This window comes from Tinamus guttatus, unplaced genomic scaffold (genome assembly GCF_059628265.1).
Source record: "Tinamus guttatus ecotype Peru unplaced genomic scaffold, ASM5962826v1 Tinamus_guttatus_pri_ptg000044l, whole genome shotgun sequence".
NCBI classification, from domain to species: Eukaryota; Metazoa; Chordata; class Aves; order Tinamiformes; family Tinamidae; genus Tinamus; species Tinamus guttatus.
Window position 1 is genome coordinate 2,703,024 of NW_028288578.1, and position 20,047 is coordinate 2,723,070.

Below are 20,047 nucleotides of genomic sequence, written 5' to 3' on the forward strand. Positions count from 1 at the left end.
TTTAAAAAAAAAAAGTTTTCTTGCATTTTGCAGGGCAAGAATCTCCATTCTCTCCCTTTGTATTAGGTTTTTTTTTTTTTTTTTTTTTTTTTTTTACAAGGATGACTGCTCATACAACTATGTGGAAAGCCATACTGTGCTTACAAGTGCTCACTGATCCACACATTTATCAGGTTATTCAATTCTCTGTCTAGGAGTCCCACCTGAAAAGGCACCTCCAACAGAACCAATCAGAAACAAAAATTACAAAGCCACAGGCTCTTTTTGGTTTTCCCTCTCCAAAAGGCAAGATCTCATAGAGGTGAATATAAGTAGATATGTAGAAATGACATTTGAAAAACTCACAAATTGTGCCAGTTTCTGAGGTTTTAAATAGCAAAATGCAAAGATAATCTTCTGTATATGTTTTTCAGTTAAAAGGCAATAATTTAGAACTGAAGCTTTATAAAACATAAGCAAAAATATATAATTTTCTCTTTCCAAGTTATGGAACTTTCTGTCAGCTGATTTTTGGGACACTGTGTGCGAGAGGAACTACAAGTCATCACATCTGCACGTGCACTAAACTGCTGCTTTTTCTGAAATCATACTCTGCTTGCAGCCTCTGCCAGGACACAAAAAAATGAAGTTAAATATAGCAGGAAGGCACAAAATTCGGGGAGTGGGGGGGAGGAGAAGGCGGAAGGCGGCACACGTTAAGACCATATGTTGAAAATACAAAAAAAAGATATATATATATATATACACACACACACACACAGCGTGAGTTATTTTAAACAGTCTTTACAGTTAAGACCCCTCTCATGCCTTCATTTTGATTAAATTGCTTGTCTTCTTAAAGAAGTGCCTACCTTAGAAAGACTGTTAGAACAGAAGCAAAATATAAATGATTTTAAACCAGCGACCTCTAAAGAGAAATTGCCATACTAGAAAAAGTAGGAAACTAAGCACATGGTGAATCCCACTTTCTGTTCAAAACTCCTATTCTGATTACCAACAAAAAACAAACATGACCTATCCATGAAGGGTAGGAGCTTTTCATTAAATCTGTGAAAGCTACAGGAGACAAGGTTATGTGCACTGGTATAAGCTTTTGACACCAGGAAAGTAAAGAGCTATCATGTAGGATAACCCTAGATACACAAAGGTACACATTGCTTAGAACCAAGAAGTAGATTAGAATATCCTGCATAATTTTTCCTTAAATTTTCTTCTCATTTTCATTTCCTTTAAATATGCCCCATCACTATAAACAGATCAAAAGACACACACTTGGAGACACACACTTGGTGGAATAAAATACTTTTATTTTATTGTTTTTACAGAGTGTTTAAGACACCTTTATATCAGCATTCTTACCTTTGAATGCAAAAGCAGAAATCATAGTTTGAATAGACAAGCTTAAATAATCAGGTTCTAAAAATGATAGTAATTCTGAATTTTTTCTTCCTTAGATGTTAAAAAATACTTTAAGTTAATAAATCTCAAAGAAATACACTTTAAAAATAACGTATTGTATCAGGAATCTTGCAGGCTTAAGAGTTGGATCCACTTTTTGAAGTACGGTTCCATAACAGACAAGAGCTTTATATCATCTTTGATGACTTTCTGTATTTCACAGATCATCTGCAAAACGTCACCACGTAGCAAATAATAAAACTAGCAGTTAGGCTACTATGTTCCAAAACATGGCAGAGAAGTCTACCACAAAGTCCAAATCCTATGGAGCAGGAGGAAATTAATTATTGTCAAGATTAGATTTCACAATCTCACCAGGCAAATCACATGCTGTTATTCATATAAATTCCTTTGCAGCAATCCCATGATCCATTTGATCTTGAGCACTTGAAAATCTAGCAACCAAACATTTATGTGGACAGTTTCCTGTAGCATTTCCAAACAGCTACAGATGTAGCTGAATTTGAAAGTTATAAAATGCAGAGAGCTAAGAAGGATATTAATCTGACTTATTTACCTCCAGGTGGAAAATAAAACAATAGGAATTTATATCAGCCTACGTAGCCTGGGCCAACACAGAAACACAACATGTGAAGATTTCTAGGTTGGGGGAAACAAAACTATAAAAATTCAAAAATTGCAAGCTTGAGTTTTGGTTCTAAATTAAAGAGAAGAAAATTCAGGTGTGTATTTAGAAAAAAAAATGTCTATTAGAACAACAAAACAAAGTAAGGAGTCCCTAACCTCACTCATGTAGTTTTGTTGAAAGATAAGACAATGTCCAAGAGAAACAAAACACAGCAATGCTCACTGAGGTAACAGGCAAGAACAGCATTCCTGAAATGCGCAGTGACATTTTAACTCTTGAAACTAACCCCTACTAACAAGGCTGGAGAGGAAAAAGAAAATAAAAAAGGGAAAGGGAAGGTGTGAAGAAAATAGGATGTAGGAATATTGCATTTGGGCAAACAAATCTTCCAAAACAACCTACATGAAACCATAATGCTTACAGTATGACACTGGAAAAAGGAAGGGTCATTGCACACACATGCTTAGGCTTCAAGGTGCAGAACCTCTCTGAAAGAAAACTAGTAGCCACAGTGATTGACATTGGAAAGAGATGTCTAGCTCACACCCTCGGACTCAAAATTCATATTCAAGACAAAAGAAACAAACCAGAATTGTCTCCACTAGGAAGATTTAATCTCACACACTATTTTTAACCTCTGGAGTAATTAAGATATATGTGTGTATATATATATGGATACTAATAATAATGAGCATGGAACATAAAATAGAGATAATTTTCTTCATTTTGAGGAAATTAAGACTTCTTTCACTTGCTTTGTCAAGTATATAACCCCTGTTGCCTTTGCACATTCTTTCTTGACCTCCTTATACTTGTTCTTGCACTTTTTTCTTGACCTGTATTAGTAAGTACTTCATTATTTTTGTTTTGGGATCCTTTGGCTTTCAGTCTCACCAAGACTACTTGTTCGCTGTTGCTTTGGCTGAAGTCCCAGAGAAATAACAGCTCCCTCAGAAGAGCTGTACAGGATTCCAGAAGAAACGGTGCTCCTGCGAGTAGCCAACCTGGTTTCCTAACGTACCCATGCAGAGTTCAGGCCTATTTTCCAAACAGTAAAATGGAACCAAGATGCAGCCCAAATGAAGAGCACGAAAACAATCTGTTTGGAGACAAAACCTTCCTTAACTTATGCTTTATTGTTTTTCGCCTCCTCCAAAACTGCAGAAATATCCCTGAACTTGACTTGCTTGACAAGCCTATTAGGACTTGCTTGGCTTTCTATTCAGTATTTCCCCAAATGCCTCACTAAGCTTTCTTGATCAAATACAGAACTCTAAATTTACTTAAATAAATAAATAATCCACATTTTTTTTTAAAAAAAGGGAATCCATAATAAATAGAAAAAAAGAATCCAAATATATGACAGGATGGCACATTTTGCTTCTTCACGCAGAAGAGAAAACCATTGAAAGAACAGGCTGAATTCTTTTTTAAAAATGATCAGTTTGTCACAAAAATACTGATTGTCCCCAGCCTAGGTCACATTTATCAAAAACTTGAAAATGGATTGACAAAACTAAAAGTGAAATACGAGAAGATGGTCATGCTCATGATCCCGTTTATCTAACATATTGCTGGTCAAAGTATGACAGAGGAATCATTACCAAAACGACTACAACCTGCCTCAGGATTTGTGATGCAAATCCTAAAAACGTTGTTTTCCTTGCAAAGATCAAAAATGGTTTGTTTTCTTTGGAGTTTGAATGTAATACTTAGTACCAAGCAAAAGGAATTTTTTTCTATCTCAATTAAAATACTCTAAGATATTTTGGTTCAATCTGAACCAAGCCTTATCTCCCTCCTAATTTCTTGGCATTGAAACTGTACTTGACTACTGAACCAAAGGAGGAAGACTTCATAAAAATAAAAGGAAGGGGGGAAGGCGAAGGGAGGGAGAGGGAGGGAGAGGGAGGGAGAGGGAGGGAGAGCTGTGCAATAAGACTCTCTGAAAAGAAAGACTACAGACCAGGAATAACGGCTACATTACAATTTTATTTTACAGTTTTTAAGGGAAAAAATGGATTTTTCAGAGATTTTTTAACCTTTCTTCCACGTTCTATTTTGACTTTTGAAATGCTAAAATCCCTTGCCTAACAATAAGATATTTGATTCTCTCTCAAGCTACTAACTCCAGATCTTACACTCTGCCTTCAGATTTCTTTTGTCTTCTCTCTTCTTTAACTCTTGCTCCTAGTTATCTACTAGATCAGCATAATTTGGTTTTCACTTTTTTTTGTTTCTATGAGACTCCTCTCAATAAAAAGCAGTTAGTGCCCTATTCATGACAGAATCACATGGCATCTTCTTCACTTTTACTGTTCTCTACAGCTTCACATTTTCTTTCATAGCTACTCCTTGAAGAGAACCCTTTCTGCTTCAAGAACCATGTACTCTCCTATATCATAGAATCACTAAGGTTGGAAGGGACCTTTAGAGATCATCTAGTCCAACCTCGCTGCACACACAGGGACACCTAGAACATGGGCCACAAGATTGCATCCAATAAGTTTTGAATATCTTCAGAGGAGGAGATTCCACAATCTCTCTTAGCACTGTTCAGTGCTCTGTCACCCTCACTGTCAAGATATTTTTCATATCCTCAGTTTTCTTCCCTTTCTTAAGTTACTTATGCCTTTCAAGCTCACATTTTGGGTCACTACTCCTTTTCCCACTATATTCTACTTCTAAACAATTATATTAGTTCTCATAGCTTCAAGTACTTTTTTCTGCTCCTTCCACAGTTTCAAACAAAAAAAAATCAATATTAAAAACAAGTCCCCATAGCTGTTCTTGATATTCTTCATCACAGTTCTCTCAATCAGCCTCTTCTACTGTGGAGCATGTTTTACAATTTACAAATCCCCAACACTATATCAAACTGCTTTGCATTGAGCACCTCACAATCTGATGGGAATACATAAGACTAACATGTAAAACTTGCCTTCATATACGTGATTGAAGAAAACACTTTAACTTTCAGATCAGTAGACACTATGTCACAACAATCTACTATGACAAAAGATGTTTCCAATTGTACCCATCTGTCAACACACGTTTGGGTTTCTCTGCTGAAGATACAGATAATATGTATTATGTTATTCTTGCTTTCTTTGTGGCATGTTGCAGCATAAAGACTTTGATCAAAATTCATTTTAAACACAAAATCTCAAGCATCTGAAAGACACGGTGTCAGCACTACGTTACTTGACAACAAAGCCCATAACTTACTTGTCCAAGACAAAAGAAGAGCCCAAATTTGAAATAAAGACAACAGCTATTTCAGCAAGACGGCCCATCCCTGTTACTTGAAGTTGATCTAATAAGTCATTTTCTTAGAATACTTACCACTAAATCCCAGTTATTTTGTTCAAGCAACGTTATAGCTTCATCAATATTTTCAATACCAGTACATGCCTAAAAGAAAAAAAGAGAGAGAAGCAATAAACAGAATTAAAAGAGTTGATCAGAACATTAATGCTTAAAAAATAATTATTTCCAGCAGGAAAAGTATACATCTTTCATTTCTGGTAAGAGCCAGAAATCAAATTTCCAACTTCAGACCCCTGGATACAATGCCCTGTCCCGCCACGGAGGCTTTGTGAAACCTTGAGGAAGACACTTAGAAGCAAGATGAAGCAGTTATTTGCAAAATTAGGACAGTAGGCCTGTCCCACAGTGACGGCTGAAATATTCTGTGGGAGATGAGAAGCACTTCTAAACAACCTCTGCCGCTTGCACCAGCACCTTACACCTCTGCACCCTCTCCGGGTGCTATCCAGGCCAGTGTAAGAGGCGAGGGTGATGGCAAGTGTGACTTTCCGACCCACACGAGTGCCAACCAACTACTGCAAACACAAACGAGCACCCTTGTAAAGCCATTTAAAATGAAGACTATATAACGATTCACCTAAAGTGTTTTCCTTCTAGGGCAAATGTTTGCACACTGCTCTAGCCCTACGCTTCGCCTTTACCCAGTTTAAGAAATCTAACACAAGAGCATTTTTAAAGTAGTGATAACATCCAACAAAATGGTGTTGAATGGTCAATTCAGATTAATTCCAACTGCACAGGAGCACCCCTACCCAACTGAAACCTTGATCCAGCATCCTTCTTGCTTTATTTTTTGATATGCAAACTTTTTCAATTATTCAACCTTAACAGGAAGAACATTGCCTGCCTTTCTGCCACTTAGTTGCTACCATTCCAACGGAAGGATATCAGACACACTTCCCTACATGGGAAAAATGGATACAGCTACATTTCTTTCTGGAACTGATCTTCGGTCACAGCTCTGTATTCAGACACACAATACAAGTTCAAGCTTTTGAAAGATCTGAAGCCTGATCATGTTCCGTTCGTGCCATCACAAAGTTACATAAAAAGAAAGTTCAGTTAACATAAAACTACATAAAAGCCATGAAACTTTTCTAAAGCTAGGCAGCAGCAAACAGATAAAGTTTTTTTCATGTTACAAAGCAGAAAAAGCGGGGAGAGAGGAGACAGAAGCAGACATAAAGAGGGAAAGACTGTGCACGAAAGCAGAGATTCTACTTTTGCCTTAGCTTAGGAAAGTATTTTAAAAACCATCTCTTCTAGATTAGATTAAAAAATTAGGCCAATTTTTCGAGGTGAAATTCAGGAACCAAATTATTATTCAGCAATGAATGAATTTTGCAGCCACAAATTCTATTAAGATCCAGACACAGACAGCTACTCCTACTATGACTCTTCATCAACTGGTTTTGAATATTTACAATCTGCTGGAAGTTGAGATCACTGAATTTGGCTTTTTTATGGTTATATTCATTTACATTAACACAACTCGTCTTTTTTCCTTGCCATTTAAAGCACGGTAACATTTGAAGGCATCTCTTGGTTTTAGTTGTTGTTTGTGGTAAGCATTCTACGATCAGGAAAGGCCTGAATATCCATCACTACTTGTATCTTAACTCTTCTCCTAAGGGTTGCTAGCCAGGAATGATGCAGAAATTCTCATCTGGCCTTTCCCAAGGCAACAGAGAGATGAGACAGCCCTTCTTGTGGCATTTACACTGAAACAGGTTTTAGCAAGCCTATAGTCTACCTCACTGCTCAACACAGTTGTATCAAGTGACAAGGAAAGGCTACGAAGAACCTGAAGAGCAATCTTGAGAAGACAAAGCACAGAGGCCATTCCTTGAGGAGATATAGGGCAGAAGTGAAGACATGAAAGTTTCTCCTCGATAAAAAATACACACATTAGGACCCAGCAGAATTGGCAGACTTGCCTAAGCCTTCTAGCTCACTCTCCTGAGCTGTAGTACAAGATAAGAATCAATAAAGTTGCCTTCTGATGTCCCTTATGGGGAGTCATTTAAGTTGGAAAGAGGTTGCTAAATAACCCAAAAGGTCAATAAAGCCTTGCTTGGCCAGAAGAGATTTGGCAGTTTCCTCCACATTGTTTAAAGACTTACTTTCTTTAAGACTGCTGCTGTTTGGCTTGCTTGCTTTGAAGAGGAGGCCTCATGAGAAGCTAAAAGCAGATGTAGCTAAAGGTACTAATCACCAGTATGGGGCTGACCTGCTGGAAGGCAGCTCTGTGGAGGAGGAGGACATGGGGATCCTGGTGGACAAGTTGAGCATGAGCCAACAACGCGCCCTTGTGACCAAGAAGACCGAGGGTACCCTGGGCTGCCCGAGAAAGAGCGCTGCCAGCATCTGGATTTGTCATCCAGTGACACATTAAACAGCTGCAGTACATAGTCATGCAAAGCTACCATAAAAAACTCTACAATTTGAAGAAAGATATTTCAAATCTATTATTTATAATGATTATTTTCTAAAGGGAGTATAACATGTAAACACAACTTGTTGAAAAAGTTTCTTCAGTGGAAAATGCAATCCTTGTAAGCCCACCTGCTCCAAGAAACTGGTAAGATATTGGCAACTCGGCAGAATACAGTTTTACTCTCAAAAAGCTTTTCAAGAGCAACAGCTTGAGGCTGTATTTGCAATTAAGTGAAATACACTTAAAATGCAGTTCTCATATAAATAAAAAGCTACTGTTTGTTATTTGTCAGTCCTATAAGCTCTACATTACCTTTTTAAAAAATTGGCCTGATTTAAAAACCAGCACACCTCCTCTAACAAGAACTTCACAATAAAGTTTTCATCTTAACTCTGGGCTGTATAGATGATAGATGAGGAGAAGGCACCTGGAACCAGGGCTCAAACCCAGGGTTAGGTTGGACAACTCTTCCCCATGGCCCCTGCAGTTCAGCTGACCCGCGGCTGCCCATGTGCTGTTAGCCCTTGCCACCCAATTCAGTTCAGCTTAGGGTTATTACCCTTAGCACACAGGAGAAGAAGCAACCTCATCCCAAAGCAGGCAGACTAATTAAGCAAACTAATTCATTTGCATGTCTGCATCCTTCATAAATCGTTCTGCTGGATATTTACAATCTAAAATAGCATCCTACTCATTCCCTCTCAGCCACGCAGAGCCATTAGGGTAATAGGAACAGACAGCTGTAAACTAAGATTTTTAATATGTTGGGAAAGCAGTTTTGCTGAATAACCTTGCACTATTTTTACAGTCACTTTTTGACAACTAGCAAGAACAGCGAACAAAACATTTCTTAACAACAAATAAATTAACCTTTACCTGTTAATGTAGCAACAAAGCAGGCATCTTGTTTAAGATTTTCCTGAATATGCTGTTAATGTCATAGCTGTAGCAGACTGACTTCAGAATAATTTTTCAACACAACTAATGGCCATGTACAAATACCTGCCTCAAATCATGATCCATCACCAGGCTCAACATAAATAAAATAATAAAAACAGTCAAAAAGTTTATTTCAAGTGTGTATCATACAAGACAAACGCACACACAGAAAAAAAAAAAGCAGAAAAAGCAGACCTCTGCAGAAAAGGAAAAAAAAAAAGAGAAACAAATAAGGTGATACTGCTATTTGCTAAGACCTTTTTTGAATCAACATGTTGACTAATTTTATTTTATTTATTTTTGTAAGAGACTGATTTACTAGAAGTCCTTAAATATTTTAAAAGAAAATTCTTTCTACTGTACTCCTAACCCTTGATTTAAGCAACAACTAGCACAACACATTCATCTAAATCATCACACTTAAAGAAAGAAATCGCCACAGTAAAGGCAAAATCTTCAAGGCTTACTGGCTTGTAAACCACCTTGACACATCAAAAAGAAACCAAAGAATTGTTTGAAGGACAAAGGGGAAGAAAAGGTAGGAGCTCCTTCTCTTCCTTCTCTAGATACAAAACCCATTTTCAATTTCACATTAGCAACAGCATTTTCTCCAAAGACTGTAGAGTCTCTTCTGTGTTTCACAGACCACACAGAGGAAAATGAACACAAGGATGAGTGAATTCTTGGACTGCACTGACAGCCTAAGATTCCAAAGATAAAATTACCGAATGTTAAAATATTTTTCTTAGCATCCTGCTTTTCCAGGCCAGCTAAGTGTGCACGTCATCCAGACTGAGATTTGCATAGAGTGAAACTTCACAGCTCTTCAATGTTTTGGGGGAACTTTACAGATAAACAACACCCTGGTCGGACACTGTTGGAGAGCTTAGCCTCGCATCTGCCCATTGGGGTAGTCTTATCTAATTGATACAGTAATCTACCACGGTTGTACAGGAACAGCCGTTAGCTATGGAGGAAACAACTCAACAGGAGACAAGCTGCAGGGCAGACAGAACTCAAGACATCCAGGATGCACCTCGGAGGTGCTTCCAGAAAGCAGTGCTGCAGCACGGCAGACTTGCTCCTCCAAAACGCTCGCAGGGTGGCCTGACCCTGGCAGCCCTAACAGCTGGATCTGGGTTTTGAGACCCCCTGCGACCCCCAGCCCAGAGCAAAGGCTTCAGCCTCCCTCCACATCAGGGCAGGGCAGCCGACCTCCCCATCTGGCAGCAGCTGCCGGTCAAGCGCCGCCTCCGGCACCTGCCGCGGAGCTCCCGGCAGTTGCCGCGCGGGGAAGCTGGACGGGACAACTGCTGCGGGCGGCACACGGGAACGGGCTGTTCCCGGTGCAGCCGCGGGAACGCAGCGCCCAGCTGCTGCCCGGCCCTGCGCCCGGCCACGCTCCCGGCGGCCTGCGCGGAGCAGGGGCAGCTGCTGCACAGAAGCTGGGAGCAGATGGCGTTGGGCGGCGGGGCAGGATTTGCTACTCAGGTCTCACCTGCGGCACCTCTCCCCTGCCCAAAAGGCAGCAGCTCGGGAGCGTCCGGAAGATCAGATTCAGCATAATGGCCAGCAGTTGGACCAGTATCACCTCAGGGACTGTCTCTCGCAACAGTTGCACCCAATGATTCTGTATTGACTTTTGACTACCAACACGAGGTGGGTTTTTTCAAAACAGGGATCTTCTCTAAACCAAACCAGTCTGGGACTTAGCCCAGAGGAGTTCTGCAGAACAGGGTCCAGCCCACGAGAACCATGCGAATAGATGTGACCAACTTTCACAGGACATTGCTCTTCTCCTGTTGAAGTCAACTGGAAAAAAAAAATCTCATTTTTACCCGACTGGTTTCTTCAGGCACTTGGCAGTTAAGATCCTCATTTAGAAACTCTTGCAGGAATCCAGAAGAGATGGAAACACAGCTATCAGGCTCAGCCCATTAAGTAAAAAAGCATTAAATTGGAGCCATAGTTTCAAGCACCCAGAGCAGCAGCAGACATGGACATCTGATCTGCAGGGCAGAATCATAACAGTTGTCAACTACAGACCTTCTCCTCACACTAACATCGCATCCCAGAATAAGATTAAGCCACTGTTATTCAATCTGATGTCTATTCCGCAAATACTGAAACAGCTGATACAGATTCTCCTGCACTGGCTGAAAAAAAACAGGGAAAGAGCTTTCAGTCATAAGCATTTTGTTTCCATAGTGGCCCCATGCGTCTTTTTAATATTTATATACAACCACAGGGTCCAAAAAACATCCACATTAAAGCACTACAAGACTCAAGAGGTGACAACATCTGGAAGAAAAGCTTTCGTTCCCTGGGATCTTCCAGCAAAGCCTCTGACAGCCAGTGTAATGCATCTTCATTCCCTGCGACTGCACAAGCATTACTTTATGTTTAAAGTTTCCTGATGAATTTTATGATTAGTTATAGCGATGCAAACGAAGCTCTCACTATTCCATAATGATACAGGACTTTTAAATAGAAATTGAGAACACTGGCAGAGAACAAATGATGTTAAAATGGATTCACTGCTCCTTCAGTAGCTCCCTCATCAAAAGAGACCAAGAGCATGAAAAACTCTTCCTGAGCACAGACCACGAAACCATTCAGAAGGCCAGCAGAATCCTCCATCCAGCTCGAACAACTCATAGCTGTTTTTAATGACACAGAGAACATTTCTTATCTTCCACATGTTATCATTTGACATACTTCTCCAGTATAACCAAAATTTAGTTTGCATTTAATTCAACCCTTCAATCACAGCAAGGCAGCTCAGGTCACACATCAGCTTCGTATCAGGCTCTGGGTTTATTTAGACACTCAGATTTTTGGGGTACTCAGCATCCCTCACCCCAGAGTCCCATCAGGCTCAGGACAACCTTCACTGCCTGCAGCACCAGCTCATATGGGTTCCTCTTTGGTATCCCCTATTACTCCAAACTTACAAAAACCCTACTGAGGCAGTAAGACTATTCTTATTTTGACTCATCTGTGGTTATTAAATTCACTTCTACTTCTTTCTGTATTAGACAAACATTACAAAGAAAAAAAAAATCCAGGCACATCAAACAAGATGCAAACTGAAAGGTCACCAACTAGAAGCATTGAAACAAAGAGATAAGACTGCTTCTCTGTTTTTACATAACTCGAAGTCCATCTGGTAACAATTAAGCACACTCACCAGCTGCTCATTTAGCAAGAACAAATTAGTACACTTACCAGTATGAGCAATCTCAGAAGGGTTTAGGTATGCATGCTAGGCCAACACTCTCAAGCAAGGAAGCGTTAGCTCCATTTTACAGAACGATCAAGAAGCAACAAAATAATAGTATTTTTGAAGGTCACATAAGATATTTTTACCTACTGGTTTGCAAGCAGCTGAGTGGACTTTGCCCATCCTCCGAGATGACTGAAAGCCATCATAGGAACAGAGCAAGCAGGGTACAGAGTCCAAACCAGTAGTGTGAAGCTCTAACCACTTCTCAGCAGAGCTAGATAACTTGACACCACAGTAACCACTTTCAAATCGTTTCCAGACTGTTCTGGACACTCAAGACTCTGGAGCAAGTTCTGCTTCCAGAACACCACGAAGGCACATCCCTAGCATAACTCTAGTTTCCCATTTTCATATTTCAGTATTTAAGTCACATGTTCTCTCCACTACGTTCAGTCTGAGCACTGCTTTTGTCATTAAAAAGCAAAACAAAATAATTAGTGCTCACCAATTAGTTATATGGACTTCTAACCTGGATTGCCTTTTCAGACAAGTTTGATATATATATACATATATATACACGCACACGAATGCGTACGATGTACTGAGGAAAAGGCAACACTGCTTTCATAGAGCAGACTATCACAAAGCTCTTTAGTCCTACGAAGAACTCAAACACCTGAAGAACTCAAGACCTACTCAAACTGACCCAGTTTATTTTCAAAAGTCTTACAACATGTTCCAGCATCAGATCCTTACAATGTTGGCCTCCAGAAACCAGGGTGAGTTAAACCATTAAGATCCTCTTTCCTACAGATCTTTCCCGGGCTCGGTCGCTGGGCGCTGCCGGAGCCGAGACGCTCGGCAAGTCGGCTCCTTGCCTGGAGCTGACACGGCAGCTCTGATATTTGCTCACACAAACAACCTGACCTTTAAAAAAAGTAAAAGAGATGACTCGGCTTCAGATTTCTTGTCTTTATTAATTGTTTCCTGGTATAGGTAAAATTTGATTCTACATAAAATCTACATAAAAACTCTGAAGGGCTTATGTATTCTGGTTTAGTTTAGAAACATCTCTTACAAACTTCAGCTTTATTGAAGTATCTTTGGAAATTGCTACTACTCCCACAGAACAAAGACCTGTTCAACCAGTCAGACATAGAGGACCAGCAAACGATGACTTGGATAGGACAAGTAACATATAACCCATGTATTAGGTCTCTGCTTTCTTCCTCAAGTGCTTTGTTCTTACAATTGCACATTAATCTACTCAACTCTAAAAAATGGGATTAATTAATAGGTACCAATCCAGTCAGCCAGCACATCATTTCCTTTTATCCAAATGATGAGGGACAAGCAAAATGTTAGCTATTTCCCCAGACTTTTTAGTTTAGCTCTTACAGTAGTTAAAGAAAGGACTCCTTTAATGGCTACCTCAAAAACAGTCATGCACTGAGTAAAAAAAATAGAAAAGCCCATCAGAGATTTGCCAAATAGAACCTTAATAAACTATTAATTCTTACTCCCAGAAGTAAAAATAAATAAACAAAAAGGCATGAAAATCAGGCACGCAATGGTAACTGACCATGCACCCAAATACTGAGAGATGGTTCTAAACTCTTCAGACTTTCCAGCAGTAATGTAAGATTTTTAAGATGAGCGGTCCTCAGTATCCCATAAAACATACAGCACCTCACTCCCATTCTCACCCTCTCCTTTTCTACCCCCCCTTACCTACAGAAATGAGAACTCAGAAGATATGTTTCCTGTGAATGATCCTTGTAAAACAAGGAATATTGGTTAGACATCTTCATTTCTACACGCCAAATAATTCTCACCTTTTCTTGCAATGAAAGTCACTTCCACACTTCTAGGAGTAGTTATAAGCATGACATAGAAGTTACAAGAAAAGTAATAAAAATAATAACATTAGTAATGTAGCCAGTATGAGCTATTATGGCATTTAGAAAAGGATCCCACAACTACCAGTACTCAGTCTGTTTCAGCAACCCACCACCCCAAATACCTGTACGAATGGGCGGTGGAAACTGTGGCACGATCACTAGGATGTGAAGAGTCTTTTCAGGGTAATTGAATGAGAACACCATAAACCTCCTCCTAAAGATGAATCAGTGCTCAAGTGGTAAATGATTTAGGTTTTACCACCAAGACTACAATGCACACGAATCAGATAATATTTCTAATCAGATATCTATCATTATATAAAGAAGTCAGCTGGCTTTTCCACGTACACATTGCTACACTTTGTGTTGCTACCCTGCAATATCAAGGGAAAAAACCCAAACCATCATGTTTCTAAATGGACACCATTCTTAGTCCAGTTTCTTCTTTCCAGTGCAGGAATTCCTCTCACATTTTATTTAAAGGCCAGAAAAGTGGCAAGATGACTAGGTCTGTGCTGATGAACATAAGCTTTAGAATTGTAGCTGTATCTAAACACTGAAGTGCTGATTCTTCAAAAATATATAAAGAACAACAGTCGATACAAGCAAAGGTCTTGGAAAATGACAATAAACGAAATAAAGAAACAGAAACACACTAAGCATAGAGCATGCTTATATCATGTCTCTTGATGGTGTGTGCAGGTATGTGAATACATATCTGTATGTATGTAGAGATATGCAGGTATTTCAATGTCATGATAAACAATTTTGTAACTTAAGGCATGATTATCTAGCCTTCTTCCCCACCTTTTTGTAACTGATGGCAATGATGTTCCTCTTCCCAAATTTCTCCTTGTGCCTCCCACAAACCTCTGTGCTTATGAGAAAAATTGACAGAAATCTGAAGCTTGAAAATGATTTCAAATACTTTATATTTGGTATCTAAATCATACCAGAGCATTGTATTTGTCCACTCTTGATCCCCTTGAAAAAGAATGTAAATAATAATAATAATAATTAAAAAAAAAAAAACACAGAACATTCCACATAACTTTCTTTGCTCAATTAATACATACAGAAGAAGAAAAGTACCAGAAATTTGTTGTTTTGGTGTAAGGAGGGATTTGAGTTTCACCAATTCACTCTTAGGTCTTCCTACTCGAACTTGATCTTGAGCTACTTATTTAGTCAATTAAAAACGTGAAATCCACAAAAAAAAAAAAAAAAAAAAAAAAAAACTCCATCTGAAGCTTCCTGAGCTAGATGAGCTTGTAACATGGATATGCAACAGCCTGTAACTGCTACAACATTCCACATCTTTGGCTCATTTAGGACATGCTGCAAGGACAGCCACATTGTATGAGCAGAGTTGTCCAATATGTGTACATAATGTATACTGGCAAAAAGGCATCTTTGCTAATTTCAATCACACTACTAAGTGAAGTTGTCATAAGTACATAAAATAATAATCACATATATAAAACACTTCTGTTAACATTCAAAAACTGTTTTTCATTCCTAAACAGTTTAACTGTGCCAGTTTCTATAACATCAATTAAACTGAATTTGCTTTTAAGAGGAAAAAAAAAAGTAATTTTTTATTTTCTTTACACTTAAAAGCTGAATAATATACTCTGAAAGCAAGTCTTTGAAACAGATCTGACAAAGTTATAAATATGGACACATAAGTACCTGCAAGGTTGTGCATAAGTGTAGTGTCAGTGTATTTATAAAACAACATCCGTGCCATGAACTCCTCATCTACTGCAAATATATATATATACACACACATATTTATATATGTGTGTGTTTATTATGTGTTATTATATATTTATATTTATTTATTTTTACAACCTTGACTGCCAGGAATGAGAAGGGATTACCACAAATATAACCCCAAATTTTATAGCCAAAGTACCAGACTATTTTTTTTTAAAGTAAAATTCCTATATAAAAAAGCAGAATAGCAACAGAATGAAAGTAAGTATCAGTGTCTTTTATAAATAAAAACTAGTTTTAAATGCAACTGTAAACCTTTAACCTTTAAGCCTTTAAAACTACCAACTTTCTGGCAGGGCCTGGCTGTTATTCTGCAGGTACATTGTACCCACTACAGTAGCATAGCAGTTTTAACTGGAATGTCTAAAGTTTGTTATTTGTATCATGCAACAGCCTGGGTTACACAATGAAAGAACATGTTTCATTAAGCATGATAAACAGAAGAAGTGCAGGGATGTTGAAGGGATATTATTGCTGATGGTTTTTGCTATTTCTCGTGGCATTTCAGGTTGCTGCATTACTCCTACACCAAGCAGCACCCAATTGCCTTTTTAAAGAAGTTATGCTGCAAACACAAGCTGCTGCTTTTCCTGTGTAGTTTTTCCTACATGCCAATGACACTTTGTGGAGAAATTCTGAATTGCATTAAGGAAGACAGTTAAAATTTGTTTATGTGCTTAGCTACACTATGTTACCTACTTCCACTAAAACAATCAGACTACTCAGGTATAAAGCTAAGTTCTGCTTATTCTTTCCTACATGAAAACTTATGATGGGGAAGCTAGGTTGCTTTTATAGCCTACATGCATGAATAGCCTACACACTTTATACTCTCTGGGTGGAACAGTAAGCTCATTAAAACATATATATATATATATATATATATATATATATATATATATAAACAGTGCAAGCTGACTGAATTGATACTTTGATACTTATTAAATTTTGAGACACATTAAGAACTAATTTTGATAGATGACTGTGTTTTACTCTCTATTTAAAGTCTTTAATAAAGTGCCATGAATTCTTATCTATATATAAACAAATACCATCAGTTTCCTTTTAACTCTGGCTACAAACACCAGAATTAAAAAGAAAAATCCAAATGCTAGCATAGAAGATCCTGCTCTGGTTAAAATCCATGGCAGAAGACCTACCGATTCCAAAATGTACAATGTAGTCCACAAATGCTTCATGAAAGCATCAGTCCTCAGTAAAATTATGATCACTGGATTTTTTTTTATTCTGCAAGAAAGCCATTTCAAATTTGAAAAGCTTGAAGATCACTCTTCTATCCTTCTTATAAATAACTTGGAAAAAAGGCTAGTGTGAAATGGCCATGGAAGTTTCCCTCTCTGTTTCATTCAACAAAGATCACCTGAGGAAAGCTACAAAGAATGGCTCTTAAAAAGTTCCATATATAAAGTTTTTATATAGATAGATATATAAAAACCATTCAACAAATATTTCACACAAACATCATACAGGACAGTAGAACTCTAAGATACACATTTATTTAAAGATACCGAAAATATAACAGAAAGAAAAATATAAAGATTTTTTTGCAGAAAATGTTTTTTTCCCTTTTAAATTCTTTCTGAATGAGCTATAAATTATATCACATATTTAAAATGTTTCAAAACCTTCACTATTTTACAGCATTAAAGATACCTAGGATCTAAAAAAAAGTGCCTGATTTTCCTTTACCAATTTAAAGCTTTAACAGAATCACAACTGACAGTTCAGCATTTCAGAATGAAGAGAAAAGCATGAGAATTTTTAAAAAGGAGAGCGAAAAATAAAAATAAATTTGACTACTGAAATACAAGAAGAAAGATAAGAAAAGGTGTGTGGCTGAGTCTCTCTCTATATATATACATATATATATATATATGTGGGTGTGTGGAGGGTGTGTACATATATATGTATATATATATAGGCATTGTTAAAGGATAACTTTTTCTCCTGGCTCCTGATCTCCTGATTTTGTCATTCTCAACCTACAGACAATTTTTGTGTCTCTACTGCCCATCTGTAAGAGTGTAGTTATACTTACTTGTCTCCACACTGCCAACCACTGCAGGTGCTGTGATACCTTTACCTACCGGTGTCAAAAAACCCAGTATCAAAAACAGTGCAGAACTGCATAACATTATTGGCACAAGAAACTTCAAAAGTGCATACAGGCCAAAAATTATTTTGAAATCTAATAAGGTTTACCAGTCATCAACCTCCTCAGTCCTGGGCTTCTGCGAAGCTTCCCTCTTACGTGAGTTATTACTGGAAGAATTCCCTTGTGCAATCCCATCCCTAAAACTGAGACATTACTCTCCACGCACACAGAAGCACAACGCAAGAAGAGTTGATTGCAGAAATATACTCGTGTGCTTGGTTAGCAAACAAGTGCCATGTGTTCAGATGCAGAGAGGGACAACATTTCCCTGTGAGCAGCGGGGAACTCCACGTGTTGTCAGGAAGGTCTCAGGCACCTTTTGCAAAAGATGAATTATGCAACGCACACTGTCACGTTACCTGCAATTCCTCAGAAACATTCTTGTCAAACACGCAACCAAAGGATGACGTTTCTTTTTTAAGTAAACAAGACAACTTTTCAAAAGGCTGTTAGCTGGAAAAGCATGCATGGACATAGGTTTTATAACTTGATCCAAGAGCATACAGGAGCCTATCCACATAAGGCTGATCACTGCAAATGGACAAAGCTTAAGAAAAGGTTTGCAGGCAAGTATTACAGAGCTATATGCAAACATGCCCGGCTACTCCTCCGAGCTGCTTCGGGCACTCCTCAGCGTTTCAAAAACCAGGTTCCCATATAGGAAGCAGGTCCCTTCCCTTGTTTGTGTTATCCCCCTACTTGCTCTTGAGCAGACAACACAAGAACGGCAGAAATAAGCACCGCGGAGCGGGGATACGCGGAGCCCCCCGCGCGCACGCCGAGCTCCGCTCCGCGTTAGCGAGAGCCTTTACCCCGGGAACGGGATTAAAGAGTCCGACGACCCCGAGCAGCCCTGGAGGAAGAGGAGAGGGGAGGAAGGGCAGCCTCCTCTGGGGGTCGCGTCCCGCGCGGCGGGGGCTCCCCGCAGTCGCTGCCACCATGACGGGAGGCGCGGGCCGAGGCCGGGAAGGGCCCCGCGCGGCCGTCCCGTGGGGCACGGGCTCTGCCCCCGCCCGGGTCCCGCCTCGCCGCGGCTGCGGGGCCGGCGGCGCGAGCGTTACCTGGAAGTCGGCCAGGATCATCTCCCGGTCCATGTTGGACGCCATGGCGGCGGGCGGGCGGGCGGCCGCCCTCCCGGAGCGGCTCCGTGCACCGGCGGCCGCCGCCGGCGAGGCAGGGGCGGCGGGGGCGGCGCTAGGCGCGCATGGAGCCGGCGGCCGGGGCTGCCCCGCGGCGGCTGCGGGCGGGCGGGCGGCTGCGGGGGGGGCGCGGGCGGCGCCGGCTTCAGCCGCGGGCCCGGGCGCGGGGGGGAGAGGAGGAGGAGGAGGCGGGAGGAGGAGGAGGCAGCGGCGCTTCCTCCCCGCCTGCCCCGCGCCTGTCGCACATTTTGCCTGTCATTGAGGTCGCAAAGAGGCGCTTTGCGGCTCACACGTGACCAGCCGCCTGTCAGAGCCGCGGGGGGCGGGGAGGGCGCGCGAGCACGCGCATATCCGGCCGCGCCGCGCGCGCCGCCGCTCCCAGCCCCGGCGCGCGCCCCCCTCCTCCCCCCCGCGGCCGCGCGCGCTGCGGCCTAACGGGGCGCGGGCCCGAGGGAGCCGCCTCGTCCTTGGGACGGGGCGAAGGAGGCAGCGGCCTCGGGGGCGGCTCCTGCGCCGCGGGGCCCCTCGGGGCCCCCTCTCCCGCCGCCGCCACCGAGGGGCCGCGCGCGCTGGGCCCTTCCGCCGGGACCCCCCAGTACCGAGGGGACTGGGAGGAGGGGACCGGTGCCGCGGTCCCAACCCCTAGGGCGAGCCGAGGAATTTCCCCGGTTTGGAAAAAAAAAAAAAAAAAAAGGGCACCGTTTTCCCGCTACCATGAAGGGGGAGCCGGAAGGGGGGGGAGTCCCTCCGCCCCTAAAGCGGCGGGGACTGAGACGCTCCGTTAAACCGGGACAGCCCCTATGGGGGGGTAGGGGGGCACGAGCCGCTGGGGACGGGACTTCGTGGGGCGGAAAAACCTCCACGGCGGCTTCGGGGGGGCCGAGAATCCCCGCAGCCCCCGCGCTGCCGCCGAGCCCCACGGCCCTAAGCTACGTACCGGCCCGCGCACCTGCTCGTGGCGGCGACGCGCGCGGGCTCCGGTAACCCGCAAACGCCCCCGCGTTCCTCGAGCCAGCGCCAGGAGGCTGGAGAGCGAGTTCGCTACGTGGGGTGGGAGCCAAACGGCTCCTGGC

General features: G+C 41.2%; 1 protein-coding gene across 2 annotated transcripts in view; it reads right to left on the minus strand.

The window, feature by feature from the left end:
• The window catches only part of FAF1 (Fas associated factor 1), a 142,603-nt gene that overhangs the window by 120,650 nt on the left and 1,906 nt on the right, over positions 1-20,047 (minus strand). Inside the window, exons 1-2 of one of the 2 annotated variants that reach the window (XM_088536685.1) lie at positions 18,897-19,009; positions 5,393-5,461 (exon numbers count right to left, since the gene is read on the minus strand). In XM_088536685.1, coding sequence (XP_088392811.1) covers positions 5,393-5,461; positions 18,897-18,941 — 114 coding nt within the window. In that variant the 5' untranslated portion in view covers positions 18,942-19,009. Of the gene's footprint in view, positions 1-5,392; positions 5,462-18,896; positions 19,010-20,047 lie in introns of those variants that run through there. The other variant, XM_088536681.1, reaches the window with a different exon arrangement.